At 41.3% G+C, this 13403-nt stretch overlaps 2 protein-coding genes across 2 annotated transcripts; one reads left to right on the top strand and one right to left on the bottom strand.

Annotated features, from left to right (window-relative positions):
• Nucleotides 1-4707: 4707 nt before the first annotated feature.
• On the top strand, nt 4708-9651 carry LOC104433062 (CASP-like protein 5B2). The gene is made up of 3 exons (XM_010045696.3): nt 4708-5201; nt 7850-7982; nt 9195-9651. Exons 1-3 carry the CDS (start codon nt 5071-5073, stop codon nt 9393-9395), a joined length of 465 nt encoding a protein of 154 aa, XP_010043998.1. The 5' UTR covers nt 4708-5070; the 3' UTR covers nt 9396-9651.
• A 1003-nt stretch (nt 9652-10654) lies between these two features.
• Nucleotides 10655-13026, bottom strand: LOC104435446 (wall-associated receptor kinase-like 20). Its single transcript, XM_039317872.1, has 3 exons — nt 12234-13026; nt 11796-11861; nt 10655-11727 (listed from the first exon to the last, which is right to left on the bottom strand). Exons 1-3 carry the CDS (start codon nt 13024-13026, stop codon nt 10655-10657), a joined length of 1932 nt encoding a protein of 643 aa, XP_039173806.1.
• Between the last annotated feature and the right edge of the window lie 377 nt (nt 13027-13403).

Raw genomic sequence — 13403 nt, forward strand, 5'->3', positions numbered from 1 at the left:
ATTTTCATTTGATTAATCATTTTTAACGAATCAAAAGAGTGAAAGTTAAATAATATATATTTAAGGTTCCGTTTATTTTGGGAAAAATACAATATTCTTAAAAATATTTTTTTAGTAAAATGACAATATTTCCTAGTATTTAGTTGAACCACGCCATTAAAAATGAAGAATCTAATTTGATTTATCCGAGAAAAATTACAAAAATAATTTTGATTTAAACTATTTTCTCTTTTGTTATTATTTTTATTTTTATTTTATCTTTTCTCTTGCTGAAAATGAAAATATTTTTTGATAAAAAAAAATTACCAATTTCAACCGTCGGGCTAGGTCGCGACCCAGGCGGTCGCGCGGGCGGCGGGCGATGGCAGAGCTCGCCTGGTCGAGGAGTAGCGCAAGGAGGCGGCGGCCAGCGACGCCATCTCGTGGACGAGGATGGAGGACAGGCAGTTCAGAGAGATCGCCATTGCCGAGTGGGAATCGAAGAGACAGCACAGAAAGAGCGGGTGGAGAGATCGGAACGCGATTGCGAGGGAAAAATCCAGCAGATCCAGAAAACCAGAGAGAGACCTGGTTAGTGGACCGGAGAAATCCTAGGGGTCGAACCAGGAGGGAGAGAGACGGAAGCGAAAGATCTCGTGCTCTGCGCGAAAGCAAACTACGCAGAGAAAGAGAGAGAGAGAGAGGCAATAGGAGAAACCCACTCAGCAGAAGCACATTCCACAGAGGAATGCTTCTTCTCAGAGAGTACCACTCACTGGGGATCGAATCGAGAGGGCGTCGGCCTCATGATCAGCGACCCCGCGCGGCACCCCGGGGGAGAGAGAGACGAGGACGACTAGCTGCGGAGGAGCTGCCGAGGATCGGAAGGTGGTTCGGGAGGGGATGGAAGGTGGTGGGGGAGTGAAAGGATTTTGGAGAGAGGAATCGAGAGGAGCGAGAGAAGGTCGGACGAGCCGCCGCGAGCGACATGTGCTCGTGGGTGGCGCGGCTACGAGCCGCCACGACGACAGATGGAGTGGCTCGGCCATGGCCACCGCGGAGTCATCGGCGCTTCCGAAATCCTAGAAATCCGAGGTCCGAGGCCGGCGCAGAGTGGTGGGGACCGAGCAGAAGAGAGAAAAAAAAGAGACTAGTTTTTCATTTTCTTAATTTATCTTCACGTCATCAACAAGTGCCAATTTGTGATTGGCTTTGAACAAAAAATGCATTCCGCATTGATGCGCAAGATAAAATTTCTGAGACATAAATTAATTTTTCAATTTCTATTCTATGGACAAGTATTTGAACATAGAAATGTATTTGATAATAATTCAAAATTTCAATTTTGGAATAAAAATTCGTTTGATAACGAGAATAAAATTTTTATTTCTAGGATAGGCGATGGCTAACATATGGTGGTTGAAGTCGATGTTCGGCGACCGGTGGCGTGTGGCAAAAGTTTGACATCCGACGTCTGACGTTCGGCAATTGACACTAGAGTCTAACGTCTGTGTGATTGGCAACCGATGTTTGGCATCTGATGCTTGGAGTCCAGCATCCGGCAACCGGCAACTGGCGGCTAGCGTAGTCTAATGATTGGCGACTAGTGATGGGTGGCCAACGGCCGGAGTTCGACAATGGGCAGCTGATGGCAAGTGGCGAGCAATCGACAGTGGAAGTCCGATGGTTGGCGATAGGCCTCTAGTGTCTAGTGGTTGGCGATGAGTGGCCAACAAGCGGTGGGCATCTGGTGTTCGGCAGCTAGTAATCAGCGACAGGTGGCTGGAGTCTAGTGGCCGGCAGCCGCTAGCTAGGGCTGGTGGCAAGCAGTGAGCATTTGGCGTCCTGTGGGCAAGTGGACAATCTAGAAATAGAAAAATGAAATTGCATTACTAAACGGATTTTTGATCCAAACCTATTTCAGAGAACTAAAAAATAGAGAAATGAAGAAATAGATAAATAGAAATGCTGTCATGCACTCTCTAAGGGCGCGCATGATAGAATTTCTCTGTTTCTTTGTTCCCCGAAACAAGTTTTGAACAGAAATCCATTTGATAACTCAATTTAATTTTTCTATTTCTAGAATAGTTTTCTATTCCAGAAATAGATTTGAAGAAGAAATCGGAAGCTAAAATTTTTAATTTTTCAATTTCTAATTAAAAATCAATTTACTGTTCTAGAAATTTTGTCATGAGCATCTAAGTGACCACCAAATACTTTCTTGAAAAAGAGGAAAAAAGGATTTTTTTTTTCAAAAACGGAAATCATTTTCTTCAATTTTAGAAGAATGTTTTCCATTGATTGCAAATGTTTTCTCTACTACTCATTTACATGCCCCAAATGCTAAAAAACAAGAAAAATATTTTTCTAGAATATGTTTTTCATGAAACAAATAGAGCCTCTATTATCACAATTCTTTCTACCTATATGTTTGTTGCTAACTTACATATATGTTAGCATAAATTATCTTTGAACTTTAATTTAATGTGTAATATAATTCTTGAATTTGAAAGTTTATGAATAATATTGAACATCTTCATATAGTTCAAAAAAAAAATTTGAATAAATGCTAAAAATCTCGCTGTCACATTGAGCAAATTTAAAGTTCATGGACCGCACTATATATTAAGCTAAAGTTCATGAATTATATTGAACAAATCAAAATTTCAATAATCTTATTACATGTTGGATCAAAATTCATGAACAATTTATATCATTTTTTCGATGAATTACATTGATTATATCATTACACTCTCATCTATTGCATCCATGGAAGTAGTCAAATCTGTAGATGGAGGCAATTGAGTCCACAAAAGCACTAAGGAACAAGTGCAGAAGCACGTTGAAACTGCAAAAATGGGGTAATTCGCATCAAATCTCATATCTAGAGAGTTGGATGTGCTTACAACTTCTCATATTTGAACTATGGAGTAACATTGTAGAAGAAAGAGCTCTTACAAATTCATTTATTTTTTGCAAAATTCTTCTTCAAGTGGATAATATCTCTTGTTACATTCATTGAAGATCTTACACTTTGGGAAATCATGACATCCGCTATTGTGCCTTTGATCTAACCTGATATTATTTTCGCATAATAGTGAACCAATATATCTTACGCTCACTCAAATTCAAAATCCTCATGCTTATGAATAAATTTGTATAATGAAAGGTTAGAGATTGTTTTGTCATTGTAAGTAAGGGAAATTATTGAGATAATAATTTATGATGTTTTTAAGATGGCAAAATAATCAAAAGTTATTAATATGTGTATTGGCGTATGCAGGACAGATAACTTCCATAAACACAAACCAAATGCATCTAGTGTTAACAACATAACGTTTAAAAGCATAGAATAACTGCAAAAGGAGAACAAGTAATAGGTCGAGATTCATATCTAAATTTGGAACGACCTTAATAGATGGACAACAAGCCATAGAAAGAGAATCCTTAAACCTCGGATGGATTAATAAAATATGAACCGTTTAAAGGATGAAAGGATCATTTTTCCAAAAACAATATATGCTAGAGACAAAGTGGTTGGTCCTACATTCTTGGAAGACTTTGACTCTTGATCAATTTCAATTGGGCTCATGCCAGTGTTTTGCAGCTGTCTTCAAATGTTGGAATCCGCTAAAAGTGGTCCCAAGTAGATCAGGACTCGTTTTCCTATTCAGATAAGCAGAAGAGATCTTGGCAGATTGCAAAAGTAGAGTGTTCAACTTCGGAAATTTGCCTTTAATACTCTGGACATGCTCTTGGTCAAAAAATGGCACGCCAACAGACACTTGACTCAATTAGCCAAGTGTCACGATCTTGATTATCTTGTACCCATGAACCCTTAGGAAATGAAGTTTGGGGTTATTGAACGAAAAGTGAGAATGTAGAGATGATGAACACAATTGATTCATGGGAGTGATGTCAAAATGATTGATGCTAGAAGTTCTAAAATTAGAAGTTTATAATACTTAGGAGTTCTAAAGGTGGGGTTGGTTTTTATGCGCAAATTGGTTTGGAGTTGATGTCCCTCTCTTGATGAGGTCATTATAGATCGAAACCAGTTGTTAAGGCTAAAAATATTTACTGCCCTACTTGATAGACTAGACGCCCGAATCAAGTTGGGCATGATACAATATCATACAAGAAAGCTATTTGCTTTATTATTTTCTAGAATAATTATAGAAGAAAGACCGGCCTAACGACTTCCACTCGTCAAGCATCATAGGGTTATTATGCGACCAAGGAATTGTCAACTTGTGACACAAGTGTGTAAACTCCAATGTTAATTGTGGTTGAGAAAGAATACTGATTTCTTCTTTTTAGTTTTCTGAATCGGTTAATTCAATTAATGCACATGAATACACGTAAACCGTCCTTATCCTGTCTCAATCGATAAAGCTCATTCTTAAGACGGCGAGCATAGTCCTTTGTGAGCAAGCAACGCTTTGATATGAATACACGATCCATCATATATTAAATCAGAAAGTCTAGACCATCGACCCATTTATACAAAGTCGTAATTCCATTCCTAAGAGTTCCAACAAAGCCAAACTATAAATCGTCATAAATCAACAACCAAAAAAAAAAAAAAATTGCAAAAGAAACCCACGTAAGCAGGTCGCGGTTGCCGACCGGACGCAAATTCTCGGTCCGTCAACCGTCGCCATAATCGTATATTTTATAGTTAATTCTCAGAAAAAGAAAAAGCAACTGTCGACAGAATAATGTGTTTCTTTTTTTTTTTTTGGGTGGCGATGATAATTGATGTTCGGTAATCGCGTCTGAGGAAGACGACGATTCGGTCGGGCATTGGCGATCGCTTTCGAGCCGCGAAGCGCCACCAACTCCGATTCGTGTCAGCTCACCCGTCCCTTCGCTCCGCTACCTCTCTCTCTCTCTCTCTCCGGCCGCGGGCCCGCCGAGCCACGTCCCTTCGCTCGCCGCGAGTTCCGGCGTAGGAAATGCGGGCAGCGGCGGCGGCGGCGGCGGCGGTGGAGGCCGAGGCCGAGGCGGAGCGGCGGTGAATCTAGGGTTTCGGCGTGTGTAGAGAGAGAGAGAGAGTGTAGAGAGAGAGAGAGAGAGAGAGAGAGAGGGATGAAGGAGATTGTGGGGAGTCCCGGGACGGTGAGCGGGATGGCGTTGCGGGTGGGGCAATGCGCGTGCGCCGGTGCTTCCATCGGGTTCATGGTGTCTGCTCTCGGGTTCTCGAGCTACACTGCTTTCTGGTACTGGTTCTATTTCCGAGAGTATCGATTTCTTTCCCATTTTTGGCTGGCGCGGTATGGAAATTACTTCGGGGGTTTAGTTTTGTAATGCGGGTGATCTGTGACTGGGGGACATCGCTCGTCTCGTCCTTGGCTTTTTTTAGAATTGAACGGCAACGGGTTTAGTTTAGCCGATGTGAGCGTTGTTGGTTTGTAGGATTCCACTATTCCGGACCTCTTTACTGTTTGCAGGATCATTGGGTAGTGAGATTCGCAAAGTGAGCCTCGGTTGTGGCTAGTTATATTCCTGTATGACTGCACTGTCGGAGGCTTGGCGCGTTGTTATAGATGCGTGGAGTGAAGTTGTAAATGAGGTGTACGAGTTTTCTCTAATTATGGAATTGCCTGCTTATAAGTCTTACAGTCGTTTTGCATCAGCTTGTTTGAGCTGATGAACCTTGGGAGAACTATTTTGCATGCATGGACATGGTTAATTTTGGGCTTTGGGTGCTCCGGTATCTGAAGGGCCACTCATGTGGTGAAATCCCCATTCTGAGATACACATAACCGAGGTATGCATCTCTGCAGTGTAAACAGATGAAATACAGTGGATAGGATCAGCAGAAGTTCTTTAAGGCCGTATGCATTGTAAAATGAAGAACAGATAAGCAAGCCACCATTGTGCTTCTGATGGAGAGATTCATTTTTACTTTCCCTTTTGAAGGCATGCAAGGACCCTCTTATGTGTTTAAAACTTGTGTTGTATCAGCGAAAAGGCCCTCACTTTTTTCTTTTTTTTTTTAAGATGATGGTTTTCTGATTTCGGTAGATACTGGCCAGAATTTATAGTGTGTGATCAGATGCGTCCTCCAACTACTACTACGTTCATGAATGTGTTGGCGATAGTTTTGATAACTTGTTTCTATTTTTTCCCTTCCAACTACTACCATCCCCTTGATGGTAGATAGACTTGCTTGAGGTAGAGGTGAATTAACCATTATTTGTTGAGCTTCTTTGCAATCATTCACTTCAGCTTTTCCTCTGTGTCTGGATAGTAGTGGGATAGGGAGTTCCGTGCTGTGTTGGTAAGACTAAGAACATAGAGTGCAAAGAATTGATGGTACAAAAGCTGAGCTGGGTAATAGATAACTAAAGAGACAACTGTTTTGTAGATAAAGAGAATACCTCTACAGGTTACGTAAGGTGTACAAACCAAATACAAGGGGAACTTAAGAGCCAAAAGAGAGCTCAGTTACAAGGCAAAGCATCTGTGGGAATCATCAATCAATGCATTTAAAATCCACAACTAAATTTCCTCAGTAGCAAAATTCAGATTTTGAGCTAGATTTTTATAGTTACAATGAAAGACCTCTTCACAGGCTCTCTACTTGTGTTTTTTAAATCAACTGATAAATTGGAAAAAGTGTTTGAAGAGATCCTTCTTTTCTTGTCTCATGGAATTAGCACCCTACCAAGCCTTTAATTCTCGTTAAATAAACAATAGACCCTCCCATAACCCAACTTAACTGGGTACATGCATAGGAAGCTGCCGCATCCTTTCTTGTTCAAGGACATTGAAGGAGAAGCAGCCTCACTGTTGTTGCTTTGTGTGTTTTTTTTTTTTTTTTTTTGGTATAGTAAGCACCTGGTGGAGACAGTGTAGTGACAATATGAAAAGGTTCTGAATTGTGAATTATTTTTCATTTTTATTTTTCCAAGTGTGAATTATAATGAGAAAAGCTTCTGAAGTGCTCTGTTCTAAAACAATTCCAACCCCATTAAACTTATATCAGGACCTCAGGCAGCAACTTCTATTTTATGAGTAAAATAATAGATCATTTAGAAAGAGCTACTTAGAAAAAAAATTTGGCAGTCTTTTTGCTTTTGGGTCTTAGTCTATCTGATGTGTGCTGCCATAAAGCTGATTTTCGGCTATTCTGTCATTCTGCACAAATTGCTGGAGATTAATGGAAAAGTCAAGTACTTGTCATTCCTAAGGTTCTTTCTTGGTTGGATAGCAGTACTTGTTGTGATTTTCTGAGATTGTGGAATGATTCCATCTTTTTTGGCTCAGAGGAGCCTCTAGAACTTGAAATTTTATTTAAAGCTTACAAAATGGGCGGAGATAGAACTAGGGAACTGAGTTGATGCATCTGGCATTGATCTCATTCTGCTATCTCATGAAAAGTTATATATTCGGCCATTTGAAATGTCCGCAGGTATTTTTCAACTGTGGAAACAATTGTAGTACTTTTTGTCTGACATACAAGTGAGGTGATTTGCTGGAAGAGTGTATAAAGGCACCCCCATGGTTCCATTTTTTAGGGAATTATCTTAACGTATGAAAAATTGGTGCTTGTATGCAGTTGGGAGGAAGGAAAGTGCGGTATTTTATTATTGGTACTTTAATTAATAGGGTATTCAATTTCTAGTGTTATGTGAATGGAGCTGTTTTTGCTGAGTTAATGTCTCTGCATTGACAGTGCAGATTTTATGGTCTGTGAATGCGGTTGTCCATGAATTATCCTTTGATGAGATTTTCTATGCGCTTTAGTCCTGTTTGCGTGAAATACAACGTTTTACTGATCTAAGTTTTTTCCTGTTTATTAGAATATCAAATGCTTTATCGTATCAAATAAGTTGCATGGCACTGATATACCTTCTTACAGCTACTTAATTGCATCGATGGGCCTTCAAGTGTTATGGAGCTTTGGACTAGCCTGCCTTGACATCTATGCTTTGAAGAGAAAAAGAGACCTTCAGAATCCTGTCCTTGTGAGCCTGTTTGTTGTTGGTGACTGGGTATCTATCTTCATCCTTGGGCCTCTGGTTTTTGTTAGGCTAAACATCCTTGTGGGAAATATGCGCTGTTTTCTTTTCCATGGATGTGTTTTGAATGCTTTTCTGTAGGTCACTCAATCTTTTAATTTTTGGTTTGAAAATAAGTTCAAAATCAGTGGATATCTCAAAAAGTCGGTTTCAACCAGTGACAACTGCCCCCGAATTATTCTTCCTCTTTCTTATTAGATATAGATAGTGCACAAAAGTTGGTCCCTTCAGTATTTTGTCATTCTTCTGCATTTGACTGGTTAAACTTCCTATGCTTCATTTTATTTTGAATAAGAAAGGCAAAATCATGTCCTCGTTAGCTGAATTTACTTTTCCAGATCCCTTTTTTGAATAGTTACTTTTTTTTTTGAATGTCCTTTAAGTTGCTGTGATTTCTTCAGATGCTTGATAGGACAAAGAGTGGAGCCATTCACTTGCACGCTGGCATGGGGCGTCTTTCTACCGGAGAATAGCTTGGCCTATTTATTAGGGTGTTGAGTAATCATGACACTTTCATCCACAAGAGACCTGCTATGCCTAACCCTTTGCTACCCACTCATTCTGTCTAATTCGCCTATGGGTGATAGACTATTTTTTTTTTTTTTGGATGATAGACTTGACTTAGTAGAATATTTGTAGCATTTGTCACTTCGTCTTTTCTCCCCAAGTGCCGTGCTCTTTAGAGCTGGATCGCCTGGAGTTCACTCCTAGAAATATAGCCATCTCTACCCCCTGACATCTATCCCACGAGCATCTTCTTGTGAGGATTCTTGACATTCAATAACGTGTCTACCACTAGTTTCCTTAAACAAATTGTCAAACAGATCACTATTTCTTCTGACGGAATATTATGTTGTTTGTTTTAATTGGGTCTGGTTGTGGTGCTGGTGCCTAGGCATCTTTTAACGCCCCATGTTGGTCTTAAATTTCTCACGAGAAAGGAAGCATACAGATAGTCAACTTAAGCTATAGGTGGAGCTGTTCTAGTGTCCCCATCAGAAGTCTTCGTTATTTACTCTGCTGATCATTCTTATTCTTTGGGTGCACCCATCTTCAGTGCCTCTACTTTACTCTATGTTGGTTTTTGAATGCTATCTTCTAGGACGTATTGGCTCTTCCTATTACAGTAAAGGGGAAAATACATGAGATCACTGCCTGCTTATCCATTTGGCTATGATCATGCAGGTGACGGCTACATTATCACTTGCAGCTGCATGCTCATCAGCCGGTGTGATCGTTCTATATTCTAGGGACTTGAACTTCTGTAGGGCACAGAATCATCTACCATGCGGCAGATTTCAACTTTCGGTAGCATTGGCATTCTGTACCTGGGCCCTTATTGCCATGTCTTCTCATGTTATGTTCTGGATCTTGGCATCGATATAGATGGCCTTCCTCTGAGGCCTCACTTTGCGAGGATACTGCAGTATCTATGGTTTCACTTGTATATTCCGATGCTCCTATCCTTTTTTCACCTTCTTCCCTGTAGGTCAATGAACTAAACTCTTCAAATGCCTAATATTCTGGGCAATTTTCAGGATGTTCCTCTCTGTCTTGTTGGGCTTTGCCTCTTTGGTTTTTCAGTATAAATGAAAAAGCACTTTGCTTGAGCTGTCTAATGCAGATGAAGATTTTTAGTGAATTAATTAGTTTGCCATTGTTTTCTGGGACTGAGCATTTGGTTGCGGGTGACTGCTTTTTTTGCCTCTGTATAAGGAGGTGGCTTTTGATCCACAGCCAGAGTTTGAGGCTTGTTGCTAGGTGGCTTTGGCCCTTTGTCATGGATTGAGTCTAGTTTACCTTGATATGTTGTTACTTGGGTTTCATATCGAGGGACAGATTATGAGGGCAGAGCATAAACTGTCTTTGTTTTCTGATTGTTTCATTTCAGTACTATGAGGGTGGGAGAAATATTGTCTAGACTTAAGTCTATGTATGATACGATGGACATGGGCAGCACCAATTACTGTACAAAAGCTGTTTACGATCTTGCTTTTTATAGTGAAACTCCGAGTGGCTAATATAGATTCGAGAATGGAGATTTAGAGAGTCTAATCCTCTATTTTTGTTGGATTTCTCCATTGAAAGGACTTGAGTTACTTGACTCTTCTACAGCCGAGTAACTTATCTTGTAAAGATTGTATTTTCTTGATTTTCCAAGAAAACAAACTAAGGTCCGACCCGATATCTTTTCTGAAACCATGAGTTGGCATGTGATCACATTGAAAGGAGCAATCAGACACTCCTTAGGACAGGAAAAGTCAACAATTGTCAGTACTGACACTGTTTGTCTTTGCATTTGAGCTAATATAGACTCTCCAGTGCTCTTTGACTGGAGTGCCACGACCAGGATTGAAGCTACAGTTTTCACAGGTCGATCGTGACCGAGCATTAATAATCGGACATTAGAATGGAACAGCTTCCAATATTGTACTTTTCGCAGTTTTATGGAATTTGACCTTTCAAAAATTGTTCCTACAATACAAGTGCGCACAGATGGTGTCGCCGTTTCTTTATTTTCCAAGACTTAACGTACCTGTACTTTCTTTGAGGATTTTGCTCTAGGTTTACAGTTCAGCAGATCTAATTAATTAGCGCCCACATGAAGTTCCCAAGCCAAGAGTCATGACAGTAGCAGTAAGACTTTAACCTCCTCGAAGTATACTGAAGATGTGTTCGATTTCGTTGGCTAGTTCCCTCATGTTGGGGCGGTTGTGCCTCCGCTTGTCCAAGCATGATGACGCGAGATATCCAAGTGCCTTCATGGTCTCCAATTCCAACTTCGTGGCATCCTCTTTGATCGCTGGATCGAGGGCGTCCATCAGTCTTTCCTCTTTTAGAATTTTCTTGATATGTATTGCCAAGTTTACATCTTCCTCATCTCGATTGAAGTCGATGGCCTTCTTCGAAGTCAGCAACTCCAGTAGAACAACCCCAAAGCTGTATACATCGCTCTTATCAGTAAGTTGAAAATTAAGATAGTATTCTGGATCAAGATAACCGAGTATTCCTTGAGCGCAGGTCATGATGTGAGTTGCATCTCTCTCGGCTAACCTCGATAACCCAAAATCGGACACTTTAGCATTGAGCTTTTCATCTAATAGTATGTTACTAGATTTGACGTCCTTATGGAAAATGGGCGGTACGGCTGCGGTATGAAGATATGCAAGTCCCTCGGCCATTTGGCGGGCGATGATGAGCCGACGGCACCACGTGAGGGGAGCCCATTTACATTTGTATGCGCCGTGAAGATGGTCAAAAAGATTTCCACAAGATATGTACTCGTAAATTAGCAGAGGCAGCTCAAGATCCACACAGCAACCCAGCAGTCTGACCAGGCTTCGATGATTCACCTGGCAAAGGATCCGGACCTCATTCAAGATCTGGTCTATTCCCTTTGTGTTCCCGAGCTTGGCTCGCTTGATGGCAATTACAGTTCCGTCGTCAAGGGTGCCCTTGAAGACCTCGCCAAAGCTGCTAGCGCCAAGGAGGTTTTCCCTGGAGAAGTTGCTTGTTGCTCTTGTGATCTCCTTCCCCGTGAAGATCTTGGCCACTTTGCCGCTGCAATTGGCATTGAGGATGTCTTCACGCATTTTGGTCAAAATGAGTTGTGCTTCCTCCTTGATGCGCTCGCGCTGTCGGTAGACGATACAAAGAGCTGCAAACCCGAACAGAACTGCAGTGGCGCTCAAGGTTAAACCTGCAAAAATTGGGCAAAGTTTTTGGTCAAATTGGCAAAATTCTTAATGAACTCAAATGGAAACTATCCAGCTTGAAAATTGAAATACGTACCTGCAATTAGTGGACTTTTGCTTTGCTTCTCGCAATCTTCTGGTCTTGGACACTTGATATCTACAAGAAAATAAATTAAGAACTAGTTTATGTCTAATTCACCACATATGATTGTGTTTGCTGCATATATAAATGTCTGATTACTGAATCAAACATTTTCCCTAGAATGTGCTTAGTTCTGTGGCATGATGATCTACTTGCTAAAGAACAGGTGACTCATTAAGCATCTCGCTTCTGAACACAATGTTTGGATGAATTTATATGATGCATCATCCACTATTTGTTGTAATGCATTGTTTCGAAACGCAGTACTTCTCATTAAAGCATGTAGTTTAGTTAATTAGATTGTGCTACATAAAGTGATGCATCACGTTTCAATTTTTCACTCATGTTTGCGTAGATTTTAAGAAAACTACTTTTTGTTCTACTTACTGTAACATACGACTGCAATTGGATCCCACCGAAACCCGTATTGGCAAAAGCACCGTTTTTGTGCGGCCTTCACGGGGTCCGCAGAGCACATCGTATTTGCTGAGTTCCGGCAATCCACCTGGGAGTTGCACAATGGCTCCTGAGGCAATTCCCACTCCAATTCCAGCCCCCTGAATAACGCCCACTTGCTCACAGGCAGCGAAGTGTCCAGATTAACGAAGCTCTGGTAAGCCGTACATCGGTCCTGGCGGACCCTGATCCTGTACTCATTCTGGGAACCGCCCGTCTTCAGTGAGCAGCACAAGGGGAAGGTACTGCAAGAGGCTGCCGCAAGGGGATTGTCCCTGAGATACACATGGCATATGCTTGTCACTGTACAATCTGCGGCCAATGACAACATGTCGGTGGAGCAATTCATCAGCACCAGGGTGTTGCTGCTGGTTATGTAGAAGGGAAGGCTTCGGTTGAGGTAGATTCCCTGGTTCCTGTAGTCAGCTGAAATGCAAGCACGGTCGACCCAATCCGATGGCCTAATCACTAGCCTCTGGGACTGTGGGTTGATGGATGTGACAACGTAAGACGACTCATTGAGCGCGTCGAAAAACAGTTTGCCGAAGCTGCACCGGACTTTGTACGACTGGTCGCCACAGCTCGGTCCAGTGCTCAACGGATAAGGGACGGTCATGTTGCCACAATTCGGGCAGGTGATTGTGCCCTCTATGCAAATGTCGCACGATAGTATCACCAGCACCCGGGCAAAGAGTGCAATTGCGAGAGCAAGTGTGTTGCTCATTTTGGCCAAGATTTGAATGATACAAACTGGCTTTGTGGTTCAGGCCATCCTAGTACAATTGAGTGAGTGAGATACGAACTGTTCTCATTATAATGCAGGAGCAGCATCGTCCGTTGTAAGTCTCGGATCCAACAAATAGCAAATTTTCATCTTTCCGAGGCCTAGGGAATGCTGGGGAGTGAGTCAGCAGTGGACAAGAGAGATCATGGGACAATGTATTAGGCTAAAAGCATTTTAAGGTTTCCTAAAACCTAGACAATTTATTGAATTAAGATCCTTGATACTCACAATGAAGTCCCAAGAAACTTTAATCAGTCAACTCATTAATTGTGACTTCGATTATTTTTTTGGCTTTGTACAAGTCACTCCCACTGATC

This window comes from Eucalyptus grandis, chromosome 1 (genome assembly GCF_016545825.1).
Source record: "Eucalyptus grandis isolate ANBG69807.140 chromosome 1, ASM1654582v1, whole genome shotgun sequence".
NCBI classification, from domain to species: Eukaryota; Viridiplantae; Streptophyta; class Magnoliopsida; order Myrtales; family Myrtaceae; genus Eucalyptus; species Eucalyptus grandis.